The sequence below is a fragment of the Giraffa tippelskirchi genome, chromosome 7 (assembly GCF_054371585.1).
Source record: "Giraffa tippelskirchi isolate mGirTip1 chromosome 7, T2T-mGirTip1v1.2.pri, whole genome shotgun sequence".
In the NCBI taxonomy this organism is placed as follows: domain Eukaryota; kingdom Metazoa; phylum Chordata; class Mammalia; order Artiodactyla; family Giraffidae; genus Giraffa; species Giraffa tippelskirchi.
Window position 1 is genome coordinate 140,960,956 of NC_137281.1, and position 14,201 is coordinate 140,975,156.

Below are 14,201 nucleotides of genomic sequence, written 5' to 3' on the forward strand. Positions count from 1 at the left end.
TGGCCCAGAGCCTGTGGTCAACATACTACACACTTCCATTCTAGCAACTCCTCTGAGCCTTAGTTTCCTTGACTGTAAAATATGGCTAGTGATACTACAAGCCTGTTAAAGCATTCTGTCCTGTCTGGCCAGCCACAGATCTGGACCTCAGCAAGTGCTATTCTTGCCCATCTTTTTCCTCTCTTCCTCCCCTTTGGTATTCAGTGATACACACACACACACACACACACACACACACACACACACACACACACACACACACACACACACACACACACACGGGCTTCCCTGGTGGTTCAGATGGTAAAGAATCTGCCTACAATGCAGCAACTAACACTACTACATATATACATATACATGTGTGTGTGTGTGCTAAGTCGCTTCAGTTGTGTCTCTTTGCAACCCCATGGACTGTAGCTCGCCGGGCTCCTCTGTCCATGGGATTCTCCAGGCAAAAATACTGGAATGGGAAGCCATTCCCTTTTCCAGAGGATCTTCCAGACCCAGGGATCAAACCCAGTCTCTTATGTCTCCTGCATTGGCAGGCGGGTTGTTTACCACTAGCACTACCTGGGACTCTCTCTCTCCCTATATATATATATATATAATGGTAGTTGTTACATTCTCCTTTCTAAAAATCTGGATTTCTGGCTTCTTTTGAAAAATCAGAACATCTGGCAACACTGGATATGTATTCCCACTCAGCAACAATTGGTTAGATCTACACAGCAGCTGCCCCGCTTAGAAGGATGTGTTTCTCCCACTTTTCCACACTCCCCACTCATCCCTACTGTCACCCACCTCACACACCTGGCTCACCTCACACATCCTCTACTTCTCTGCCCTAGGGAGCATCTGAGCTTGTACCAGACCACCAGAGTGGTAATTTCTTTGGCTTCCCATCCTACTTGGCTGAAACTTTTTCTGCCAAGTCTTGATTCCTTCCTAAGAGAACAAACAATTCTTTTCTTCTTTTGTACCCTGTTGTACACAAGCTCTTCAAACATTTACTGAGCACTGACTGTGTGCATCATGCCGCTGGGAGCTAGGACCACAAGGATGTAGGAGACATGATCTCTACCTCACAGCTCTGGGGATGGAATACATAAGGCACCACCCACAATGACCTCAAGTACTAGCCTGAGTCCCTGATAAGGCAAGGGTCAGCAAGCTTTTCCTGTAAAGGGCCTGATAGGAAATATTTTCAGCTTTGCAGGCATATGGTCTCTGACACAACTATTCAATTCTGCCTGCAGCAGGAAAGCAGCCAATAATATGTAAACAGATGGGTGTGGCCGTGTTCCAATATTTACAAAAGCCAGGTTTGACCCCACAGACTGTAGTTTGCCAGCCTCTGTGCTCAAGTTTCTCAGTTTGATATTGTTACATCAAATCCCTCAATTTCCAGAAAAAAGGAGGAGGACTTTCAGATCATCAACCAGAGAAAAAGATCAGCTGCTATGGATTTACTGGAGCAACACCCTGCACCTTCTGTAAGGAAACGCCACCCTCTGGGGCATTTCTCTGGTGTCACTCTGACCTGGATTTGAGTTCCGGCTTTACCACTTACTGAAGACAGGACTTTGGACAAGTTAATCTTCATTAGGCACATGTTTTCTTTTTGCAAAATGGGGATAAAATTAGAGCCATCTCACAGGGCTATGGAGAGGATGATGTGAGATCACTGGTACAAAGGGTTTTAGCATAGTGCCTGCTGCAGAACAAGTGATCAGTAATTACAGTTAAGGTTATATCTACAATGAATGAATGAATGAATGGAGACTGTGTACTACCCACCTTTTAATCTCTGGCACCACACAGCAGGTGCCCAATCCATTGATGAATCCATGGGACACAGTCCTCATGGGGCCTGGTTATGGTACTTGATTCTAATCACCTCAACCCTCTCCAAGTCCTTCAGAACCACACACAAAAAACTGTGCCACCTCCTTCTAACCATTAAGAACATGCTAATAATGGTTTAAACTGAACTTTAAACAATTTTTAAAGATTGAAGTATAGCTGATTTACAATCTGGTGTTAGTTTCAGGTGTATAAACATTTTTTTTTTCTTAAGTAAAAGGGAAAAAAGTCAAGAAGCTGCTCTGCAGGGAAATGTTATTAAGAATATTCCTGGGACTTCCCTGGCAGTCCAGCAGTTAAGACTCTATGCTCCCAATGCAGGGGACATGGGTTCGATCCCTGGTCCGGGAACTAAGATCCCTCATGCCTCGCGGTGTGGCCAAAAAAAAAAGTTCCTAAAGCCTTCTGGACAGCCATCCTGCAGGGGCTCTCTCTACACACCAGCATACATACACTCTCCCCAGACCACAGAACTCTGTGCTCAGGACAGGGGAACACAGCCAGGCCTGCAGAAGGGGGAGGTGGCATTCCACATACACAGATCCCACAGATCCCACAGCACTAGGATTCAGCAGGGAGTGGGGGAGTTGGGGTCACGGTCACCAAGGTGCAGAGACTAGATGGAAAGTGCCGTTTTTACATGAAGGATCCACTGGCCAGCCAGATGCTGAGACCCCTACTTCCAAATGCCCCCATGGATGTGTGGGTCGAGGAGTCAGGCTAGAAAAGGCCAATAGAATCAAGAGGTGGGGACAGAAAATCTGGCTAGATGCAGAGGGATGGGATGGTGGTAGGGGGCAGCCAGGGAGCAGGCCTTACTCACCTTCAGCTCCTATGGACACCAGCTTGACCCCCTTGCTGGCTATGAAGTCCAGGGCCTTGTTGACATTGGAGATCTTGTGCACCCTCATTTTGCCTCTCTCCGGCTTGGCCAAACGTTCACCTGAACAGGAGAGGGAGGAATGGGAAGTGAAACACTGTTCTCCTACTTCTCAGCTCTAAACTGCTTGCAGCCACTCAACACATCTGTATTAAGCCCTGAGTTTATGTCAAAGGACTTGGCTGTGTGCTAGGAATACAGGGGTGAACAAAACAGCTTGCTGCCTTCATGGACTTTCGGTCTGGGAGGAGAGACATACCTTCAACACACATCAACATATACAAATGAACAAAAAGCCAAAAAGGAGACATGCTTAAAACAAATGCTTTAAAAGAGACTACAGAGGAGGAGGGCAGTTAGGAGGGTGAAAAAGTTGTGAGGCGGTCAGGGGAGGCCTCTGAGTGGGAGGCCAGCAGACCCAGACTGCATGGAATGGCAATCAAGGCAGAAGGAACAGCATTTGCAAAGGCCCTGAACTCCTAGCCTAGACTGTTTTGATCCGGGAGAGTGTGTAGGTCACGCTAGGGTATTTTGAGAAAGTTCCCTATGTGTTGCCCACAGAGCCCCTCTTTCATTTGAGAATCGTAGCTCTTGTCCGGTTACTGCTGCCCAGGGACACTCTCGGCTCAGCTCCAAGTCAACCCTCCACCCTCACTCAACGGCCATTTCCCCGACCCCCACTTCCCACAGTGGGAACTTCTGCTGTTCAGTGTTTATGGTCAGAAGCTTCGGGGAAGCAGGGGTTGATGAGTTGGTTCTCCAAATGCCCTGCTCAGAGCACAGAAGTAGGTATCCAGGGATCCCCTGAAGCCATTTGAAAAATGCATACATGTAACGTGTGCTCAGACCTGGGGAAGGGGCGCACAGCTTTCAATCTCCGAGAGGTCTGGGAACCACCGTCCTCGAACTCAGGACCTTACACCCACCGCAGTCTCCAGCCCAGCCCAGCGGCACCCTCTCCACCCCCCTTCCGAACACATCAACAAGCCTGGCTGAGAGATCCCAAGGGGCAGGGTGGCCCCGATGCACGGTCATGTTCATCCTGTCAAGAGCAGCACTTCTCCAAGGGAGCCCCCCTCCCCAGGACCCCCCACCCGACTTACACAGAACAGACTTCTTGCCACAGATGTCACTTGGCCTGGCAGCATCCAGGGAAGCCCAGCTGGGTTTTTATTATTAAATCAAGACTTCCCAAGTGCGGCTTTCCCAAGGTGGCCACAGCCCACCCACTCTGGGAAGGTACCCTACTGCCCCCCTGGGCAGATGAGACGCCCCAGGGCTCCCTTCCAATAGGAGGGATGGAGGCAGTACCTTGTGCCCACACCCCCCGCCCACCCACCGAGGGCTGCTCCCACTAGAGCCCCAGCCTTTAGGTCCTGCTAAGCCTGAGCTCGCCAGCCTGACTGCCAGCTACATTCACTGGCTGGAACAGGGCTCCTCCAAGACAAGGGAGGTAGCAAAGTCCTGGGACTTCGGTCCACACAAAATCACCTGGAGAACCTGCTGACTGTAGGTGTCTGGCCCCCTTCCCCTTTCTCCTGAGTTTCTGACTTTGGAGGTCTGGGAACCCACATGTGGCTATGTAGTCCTGCTGATTCTGCTGGGTGGTCCAGGGACCACACTCAGAGGACCTCTGCAGGCGGCAGCCCCCCTCCTCTTCCTGTCATCCTAACCATCTCCAGAGACACTCAGGGAGGAAAAGGCATCGTCTCAATGACTCAATCTCTCCCCACCCCAGGAAACAGAAGAGCTGCCTCCCAGACGTGCACAGGCCTGTTCAGTGCAAGCACCTGGTAGGTATTCGGAAAAGCCCAACTGGGCATTTGGTCACACTAGTATTTGCTGAGCATCACCTACCTGTCAAGTATATAGATCTAAGCACCTGGGACACAGACACATTTGTCCCTGCCCTCCGGGGCCAGGTGTGCAGTGGGCAGAAAACGCATGAGCCAAAAATGATCCTGCTGTGTGGCAAATGACATGCTACAGGAATCAACGGTCTGTTCCAGGAGCCCAGAGGAGGGCAGGCACTCAAAGCAGGAACAGAAGGGGTGGTGGTCAGGGAAGCCTTCTTGGAGGAGATGCCTAAATTGAGTTTTTAAAAATGAAAAAGAACAATGCTAGATTTGCTTAAACTAAGACATGTTGGAGGAAGAGGTAAGAAGGACACTCTAAAAGGCATTTAGAGTTCTGTAACAACCTAGGGGGTGGGATGTGGAGGGAGATGGAAGGAAGGTTCAAGAGGGAGGGGACATACATATACATATGGCTGGTTCATGTTGATGCTTGGCAGAAACCAACACAATTCGGTAAAGCAATTATCCTTTAATTAAAAAAATAAATATATTTAAAATTTTAAAAAGTAAAAGGCAATTAGAGGAAAACATACGGCAGTTCCTGAAAAAATTCAATGCAGAATTACCCTAGGATCCAACAATTCCACTTCTGGGTACATACTCAAGAGAACTGAAAGCACAGACTTACACAGTATCTGTACACCCATGTTCTCCGCGGTAATACTCAAAATAGCCAAAACGTGGAAACGACTCAAGTGTGAATGACAGATGACTGAATAAGCAAAATGTGGAACATATGTACACAATGGAATATTGTCTGCTCTTGAAAAGGAAGGAGATTCTGATACACGCTACTTCATGGAGAAACCAAGAGCACCTTATGCTAAATGAAATAAGTCAGTCACAAAAGGACAAATGCTACATGACTGCTCTAATACGAGGAACCTAGAACAGTCAAGTTCACAGAGATAGAATGTAGAATGGTGGTGGGCAAGGGCTGGGGGGAGAAGGGGATGGTGCGTTGGCATTTAATGGCATGGCGTCTCGGTGTGGAATGATGAAAAAGTCTGGAGATGAGTATTGGTGATGACGGTTGCACAACAATGTGAATGTACTCAACGCCTCTGTGCACGTTTAAAAATGGCCCAAAGAGTAAATTTTAAGTTATGTGTATTTGAACATACACACACTCGCTACCCCTACTTTCAGTGGAAATATTTTAAAGCACTGAGGGGCAGAGAAGCCAGCCAGAGCTTGTGCAAAAACACTGAAAACAGAGAGCAGGGAGACTCAGGCATGGCGAGGGCTGCATGTCTTCCTGTGGCGGAGTCTGAAGTCTGACACCTTTTTGGGAATAGTTAGTCGAAAACAAAGCAGGTGCCAGGTCATGAAGGATTCTGCTAGCTATGTTAACGAATGTGAGCTGCAGGTACAAAGCCCCAGGGAGGCACTGAAACGTTTCAAGCAGGGAACAGTGCAACCATATTTGGGCTATTAGATGGACCCTCTGGCTACTATGGGTGATGGGGGGCAGTGAGAAGGTGGGGAGCTGGGAGGAGGGGTCAAAGGCCTCTGGAGATCATCTAGGTGAGAGCTGATACAGGCACAATGATTACCTGCATAGCAGAGGTCAAAGAAGGAGAACAGAAGAAGAAAACAGAATGAATGAAACTTGAATTTCAAAGGAAGAGCTGTCTAGGATTCCTGAATGAGGCTTAGAAGAACAAGATGAAGACTGCAGGAGGAAAAAGAGGTTTGCAAGGGCCAGGCGTGGTACTGTGTATTGAAGCCTGGGCACAAATGGGTGGAGATGCCCAGTGCAATTCAGGATTTAAGAGGAGGCTCCAAGGAGAAGGTTGGACACTAGTCTAGGACTCACTGGCATCAAGATGGAAGATAAAGTGAAGAAAGCAGCTAAGATTGCCCAGTGTGTAAGCCAAGGCTAGAATCTCAAGGACCTCCAACCCTTAAGGGATGGTGGAGGAAAGGTATTTACAAGCAAGTGGAGATAGGCATTGGAGACAGGAGCTGTCCCTCCAGATATCTGGACATCCAAATGCCAAACTGGGGACCAGATAAGGAACTAGGATCACCTTGATATAGGTGGATAGGTAGCAGAGGAGCCAGCATTTGGAGATGGGCAGAAGTGGTTGCTTTCCTGACCAAAGAATTCTAGCCTTGGAGGAGAAGAGACACCAGAGACCAACCTTCAGACAGCTGTTTATGCAAATGAGGATGCTGAGGCAGAAAGGCAGTGACTTGTCCAAGGACACACAGACAGTTGGCAGCAGAGCCAAGCCCAAACTCAGTCTCAGGATCCGAAATCACATGCCATCTCCCACTCTTTCTAAAGCTCCAAAACTAGCCCCAACCAAAGATGGAGCAGAAGCAGAGGTGTCAGGGCAGCATTCCCAAAGGGGCAGAACCCAGTGGATTGCAATGCCTGATCCTGGGCCATGGTGACCCTGCCTGTCTGGCATCACCTTTGCCCTGGCACTCCCAAGACCAGTGGTCCAGCTCACCAGCTCACCTGAAATGACCTCCAGCAGCAGCATCAGCTTCAGGCCGTCCCGGAAATCCTCCTCAATGTTCTCGATCTGCGTTCCCGCCTTCCGGAGGTGGGAGTTGCACCATGCTGTAAACGTCTGCAGGAAGGAAAGAAGAGCAAGTGGTCAGGCTCTCCCACAAGCCACAAAGTCTCTGAGGCTCTCACGAGGGCTTCACTGTGTCCCCAGGACCCGGCTGCCTCATGTCATTTTTCCAGTTGTTTTGTGCAAGATGCCGAGTGGGCTGGCGTTGTCATCCTTGTTGGTCAAAACATCTGACAGGGTCAAAGAGGGCAAGAAATCCACTCAGTAGAGCCCATAAAACCTCTCAGTATGGTTGTCTCACACAATCTCCTTCACCTCATCGCAAGGCAATAGCTGAGGGGTTGTTTCCCTGTAGGGCCAGCAGCTTGGGTGGGCACCAGTGGGATGGACAAAGCAGCACCCTCCTTTTAAAGTCCACCCTCCTGACCTTCTTCCGAAACCATTATCCCCACCTACATTTAGAATTGGTATGATTCTATTCTTGGCAGTTTACCTCTCAGATTTTAAAGCTTAGTTTGGATCTTCACAGTTACAAGGCGGAGTATCCCAGAGGTAAAATATTAAGCCTCATTAACACCATAAGGTAAATAAATTTATTAAATCCTTGCCCACTTGGCAGCTAGCTAATGGAGAGCTTTAATCAGTTTTACTGGGGACAGAGTTCAGAGGGACAGTGTCCAGATAAGGAGAGAGATAAGTAGCCTACAGTGCATGTTTGTATACAGGAGATGGGAGGTGGAGGCACCCTAAACTGCAGAAGTATGAGCAAGAATTTTTAAAAGGGACTGTAAGGAGACTAAATGAAAGATCATCAACATTGTAATTTTCTGATCTATGGGGAGAGAACTTTGAAGCTTCTGTATTCTGTCTTAAGCAGATGATCAGGCAGGTCACCAACCAAGCTGTCCCAGGCCAAATGCACCTCCTGGTGTCTCACTCAAGGAACGGGGTGACTCAACAAAAACGAGAAATAAAAAGTATGCGCTTCAATTTCACTCGCCCATCCAAACAAAACCTGGGCAAGTGCCTCTCCCCAGCTCACACAGAGAAGAGCTCTCCTGCTTTAGATCCAAACTATTCCTTGCCGACTCAAGACTTCTCTGCACCAAATGGTACTCTCGCTTACATAGGGGCTCAACAGCCAACATTCAGTCACCCCCAGCAAGGCCAGCCAGGTCTCTCCCCACCCGCGCTGCCAAGTGGCAATGGTGAGAGGGAGCTATTCATCAAAACAGCAGTGACCACGCTAGAAATTAGAAATATTCCTCCTCTTCGGAAAGGTCACCAGACTCATGACCCCCACCACCACTTCCTCTTGCCCTAGGGAACTCCAAAGCGAAGTGGCAAAAATGGGCAGGAGGAGGGCAGGATGCCACGCCAGTGAGGACCGGGGAGAAGAAATGGCTGAGCAGGTTTATAAGCAAGAGTTGAAGAGGCTGGAGCAAGAAGAGGAGACAGCAGTCACACGAGGGGAGAGGAAGCTGTGTTATGACATTCCCCCAACATTGGGCCTTGTTCCTTTTTTGTTATTTTTTTATTTATTTATGGCTCTGCTAGGTCTTTGCTGCTGTGCATGGGCTTTCTCTAGTTGTGATGAGCAGGGGCTACTCCCTAGTTGAGGGGTGTGGGCTTCTCACTGCCAGCTCTAGGGCACATAGGCTTTAGTAGTTGCAGCATGCGGGCTCAGTTGTTGTGGCACACGGGCTTAGCTGCCTCGAGGCATGTGAGATCTTCCAATTCCGAGACCAGGGATCAAACCCAGGTCTCCTGCACTGGCAGGCGGATTCTTATCCACTGGACCACCAGGAAAGTCCAGGCTTCATTCTTAAATCATATTTCACGAGGCACTTAGCAACACAGGATACTCTTTTCTCTCCCTGCAAACACATCTCTACTCTATAGGCAAGTCCACTCCCATGATAGGCAAGAGGGATGTGTGGGCTGTTCCAAAGTTTGATGAATCTGACACAGACTGAAGGTGGGCAGGAGACACACACTGACCCTTCAGCCTGGAGTGTCCTCTATATCAGGCTTGGCCAACTCACACTCTTCCCCTAAGACTGGGCTAAGAGATCACCTCCTTCAGAAAGCCTTCCAGATAGCCACCCACCACATCGGGTGATGTGTCAGCCCTTGACACCCTGCATCTCCTCCATCATTGCTCTAATCCCACTGCAAGATGGCCACTGGTCAGCTTCACACCTGGACTCAGTGTTCACCCTAGAGTCTCAGCGCACAGAGTCACAGATGCAGCACTGAGCAAAATAACAAAAACCCTTGCCCTGTGCAACAGACACTCTGGTGGATGTAAAACTGAGACAACTGAGTGAAGGAGCAAGTGAGGAACTGATACAAAGTGAGAGGATCCAGGAAGATCCAACCACACCTGAAAGGTATCAGGGCAAGGGACTGACAGCTCTCTCAGGGACCCCAGGAACCCTCTGGCTCAGAGGAAAGAAGATACAGCAGGACAGGAAAGAGTATCTACAGGACATCCCTGGTGGTCCAGCAGCTAAGATTCCACACTCCCAATGCGGGAGGCCCAGGTTCAATCCCTCGTCAGGGAACTAGATCCCACATGCTGCAATGAAGATCAAAGATCCTGCAACTAACACTTAGCACAGTCAAATAAATAATTTTAATTAAAAAAAAAAAGAGTATTCACTGGGTCCTCTTCCTCTCGTGCTGACATTGCAAACCTAGCAGGGGATGAGAGGCTACTTAGGTTTTCTTTTCATTTTGCTGTAAATTTTTTGATGCAAAAAAAATTAAAGAATTTTTAAATCTTTACAATACGTATAATTTTGTTTGTGGTTCCTTGTTCTCTCCCAGCTGTCATGTGTTCATATATGCACTTCTGCCTGGGTGTCACCATACTCTATGTTGACGAGGGCGGGTCATTTACCACCATCTTGCATTTCCACAGTACCTTCCCCTCATCTCCCTCCCAGGCCCACCATCAGCTTCTGCCTGGGGTTTTCGGCTGACTTGGCAAGAAGTGGATCACCCCAGCAGCTCAGACAGAGTTTCGGGTCCAGTGGTGCCAGGGTCCTGGTGGGGATCGCCAGCACCCTCATAGTTAGGGGGACCGTGAAATCTCACTGTTTACCACCCAGCTGTGGAGAGGGGATGGAGTGAGAGGAAGGAGGAAGAGATAAAAAGATACCGCTTTTGCAAGAGGAAAAGTGCTGTTGAAAGCAGCCAGCCCCATTTCCTGGAGAAGCCAGTCCCAGAGCCCTGGAGGCTGAGATGCACCTGTGTTTGCCCAAACTCCCTCCCACAAAGGCCTGCCTCTGAGGCCGCAGGGGGCTGCACCTGGCTAAGACCCCAAGGCCCTGTCCTGACCCCAATAGGGTGACTGCCAGGAAGGGGCCTCTGAGCACCTCCCCAACAAGCAGCACCCAGCTTGAAGCTCGGGCCACAGAGGAAATAGTAACTCAGTGATTAAGAACATGCACTTGGGGGGAACCAGATACGGTTTAGCACTCAGATCCACTCTTTACCAGCTGTGTGAGCTGCAGACTCGCCTCCCTAAACCTCAGGTCCCTTAGTCGCAAAACAGGGGTAGTGTCGGCACTTTATAAATATCAGGTGGATTAACTGTAAAACATCTACAAAGTGCTTGCCACTTAGAACATGCTCAATAAATGATTAGAGGGAGGAGAAAACTAGCTCTCCCAGAACCTCCCTGGTGCTCCCAGCCCACACCCTCCTCCCTCCTCCAGCCACCCAGCTCGGTCCTGGGTTCCATCCGTGCAAGCAATGCACAGTGTCCCCAAGATGACACCTTGTGCCTGAGAACTCTTTTATTGAACTGGCCCCGATGTGTTATGGGAAGAGGGCTAAAAGTGCAGTGTTGGGGGCAGAAAGCCTACGACTTTGACCGTGGCCTGGTGGATCCCCCAGCAGAGAAGGCTGACAGGGCCCTGGGAGAGGAGACAGCAGAGTCAGGAGCGAGGTCCTCCCTGCACAACACACAGACACTCTCCTCTGGCACGGGCACGCCCTGGTCCTGAAGCCTCAGCTCCCAAATTATGACTGAGGGAGGCATCCGCCCCTGGGCAGGAGGAAAAGCCACCAGCCACAGGGGACGCACATGCTAGAGACCCTGGCCCCACGGCCTCCAGCCCAGATGCCCTGGCGTGGCAGGCAGTGTGGCCCCAGTAGGGTTACAATTCAGCCTGACTTCAAATAAAGGCAAATGGCATCTTGCTGCCTCACTCCCAACCAGGCCCTGCCCCCTCTGAGCGTCCCCTTGCTCCAAGAGCTCCATCAGGGGGTCCGTGCTTTGTCTCACAACCTGACTAAGGAGATAGGAGCTGACAGGCTTTACCGGGGACCCGCTTTGCTGTAGAATGAGCTCGGGTGTGCAGACAGGTCTTAGGGAAAGGGCCTGGGCTCCATGCTGGAAGGGTGGCCAGAGCTACAGTGGGGCTCACTCCCTTCTCAACCTTCACCCACCTCCAGCCCCACTGCACAGCCTCGGAGGACGCTGGACAGAGAGGGAGGGATTGGCAGAGGACCCCAACTGTTGCTCAGCTTCTCACTGACCTGGAAGCATCTGCCCACGTGTAATCTGGCATGAAGGTGATTTTAGGAGACAAAGAGGGTAACTATCCAGCGCTGTAGTTCAAGGCTGCAAACGGTCCTGGCCCGGCTCCAACAGGGGGTGGGGGAGTATGGGACACAGGAGTTAAGTCAAGGTCCACAGAAATGATGGAGAGAGAACCAACTCTGTCTACATTCTCTGCGGGTCTCACAATCCTGCTTTCATACAAGATCCTCTAAGGGCTTTCCATTACATCTTTAACAAGTATCCTGTCCATATATTTCCTTTTTTTTGGGGGGGATGATGGGGTGGGGCTGAGCCATGTGGCTGGTGGGATTTTAGTTCCTCAATTAGGGATCAAACCCAAGCCCCTGGCAATGAAAGCACCCGAGTCCTAACCACTGGACCACCAGCATATTCCCTATACTTCCTTAAAATGTACTGAAAAGGCAAATGGCTTTCAAGAACATGCTTTCCCTACTTCCCAGCTCAGATGCACTAGCATGTGACTTTAGCCCCACAGGCCTTCTTGAGCCTCAGTTTTCACATCTGTAAATGGGGGACAATAGCATCTACCAGACAGGACTGCAATGAAGATTAAATAATACAGTGTATTTTACCACACACACACAAAAAAAAATCAGGAAAAGATTATATTGACATACTAAGTTGTTAATTTATATTAATTATGATAAAATAATATTAATACTAATGCGGTTTAAAATATATCAAGTATGCAAGTAGTAGTCATTACCATCATTACTAACTAAATTTTAGATTCTAAAAGGTGTCTGAATAATCATGCCCAGCTGGGATCTGGGGTACAGAGGGTTACCCCGTAAGCATGAGTCAGGGGCTGAGCTTTTGAAGTCAAGCCGTATTCAGGGTCGTGACCTTGGTGGGAGGAGGGAAATACAAGGAGTAAAACACAAGATGCTGAGCACAGGAAGGTCACAGGACTTGCTTAAGATCGCTCCACAGAGGGAATCCCTGGAGGGACTCCGCTCTTTCACTGCTGAGGGCATATGTTCAATTTCTGGCTGGGAAACTAAGATCCCATAAGCCAGGCAGTGCGGTCAAAATTTTTCTTTTTTAAAAACTGAAAATAAAAATCACTCCACAGAGCAGGAATCCAAGAGACTGGAAGGATTCAGTCACTGAAGAAGACAAGGTAAACCCCAGCTCATCCATTTCTAGCCAGGTGATAACCTCAGGCAAGTGACTCAATGTGGCTCTGCCTCAAGGCACCTGTCTGTAAAGTGGAGCAATAACAGCACGGGGTTGGTGAAGAATTTCCTGAGACAATCCTCTTAAAAACACTGAAAAGAAGGTCTGGAACACAGGGGCTGCTCCATAATTACCTGTCATTACTGTTACCACAATAATTAGAGATAATTATTACAAGTTCCGGAGAAGGCAATGGCACCCCACTCCAGTACTCTTTTGCCTGGAAAATCCCATGGACGAAGGAGCCTGGCAGGCTTCAGTCCATGGGGTCGCCAAGAGTCGGACACGACTGAGTGACTTCACTTTCCCTTTTCCCTTTCATGCACTGGAGAAGGAAATGGCAACCCACTCCAGTATTCTTGCCTGGAGAATCCCAGGGACGGCGGAGCCTGATGGGCTGCCATCTATGGGGTCGCACAGAGCCGGACACGACTGAAGCGACTTAGCAGCAGCAGCAGCAGCATTACAAGTTCATGGTATTCAACACATGTCATCAAAGAACTGGAAGAGATGCTTGGCACATCAGAGCCAAACCCTCACTTTACAACTGGAGCACATGGACCAGAGAGGGTGGGTGATTTTTCCTAAGCCACACAGCTGGGTATGTTCACAACCTGCCCTCCTGACTCCCAGCCCCACATACTTTCTGCTCCACCACGACAATGGGGATTTCAGGTGCAGGTGTGGGTGGGGTGCTGGAAGGGAACAGCAGAACCAAGGGCAGACAGGTGAACTGAATCTTGTGGCATGTCATGAGAAACTGGTCACTGTGAAGTGAAAACACCACCCAGAGAGACTCCGGTCAGCAATGGCAGAGAGTGTCTTGAGTTGATGGACCGTCAGTAGAGCTGGCGTGGGGTGGGCTGCCTCTCTGGGGGCAGCATGATGGAGAGTCCCAAGGCAGGCAGCTGCTTGTCCAGAGATGGAAGAATATTCTGGATGGTGAGCAGATCAGAAACATGTCTTTGAGGAGAACTCTGGGAACTGGGGCTCTCTGACCAGGAAAAAAGAAAAGTGGACTCAGGGGCTCATCCAAATGTTTGAAAGACCATCCTATGGACGAGCAAATAAATGTGTTAGGTGCAGCCCTGGGCAGAACAAGGCAGGCACCAATGGTGAGGAACGTGTATTCTACAGTAAGACTGACCTAGTTCTAATCCCACCTCTGACCCTGAGTAACCTTGGGCAAATGACTTCACTTTTCCAACCCTCAACCTCCACATCTGTAAAATGGGTAAAATAATAGAATATGCCTAGAAGGGTGCTGTGGATCAGTGTGGCAACACGCAGCAACT

The 14,201-nt window shown here is 49.4% G+C and overlaps 1 protein-coding gene across 10 annotated transcripts in view; it reads right to left on the reverse strand.

Annotated features, from left to right (window-relative positions):
- Positions 1–14,201, reverse strand: part of ACTN1 (actinin alpha 1) — a 97,541-nt gene that overhangs the window by 36,157 nt on the left and 47,183 nt on the right. For 9 of the 10 annotated variants that reach the window (XM_081513517.1, XM_081513516.1, XM_081513515.1 and 6 more), the window contains exons 2-3: positions 7,070–7,184; positions 2,687–2,806 (exon numbers count right to left, since the gene is read on the reverse strand). The exons of the other annotated variant lie outside the window; for it this stretch is intronic. In XM_081513517.1, coding sequence (XP_081369643.1) covers positions 2,687–2,806; positions 7,070–7,184 — 235 coding nt within the window. The remainder of the gene's footprint in view (positions 1–2,686; positions 2,807–7,069; positions 7,185–14,201) is intronic. 10 annotated transcript variants of the gene reach the window in all.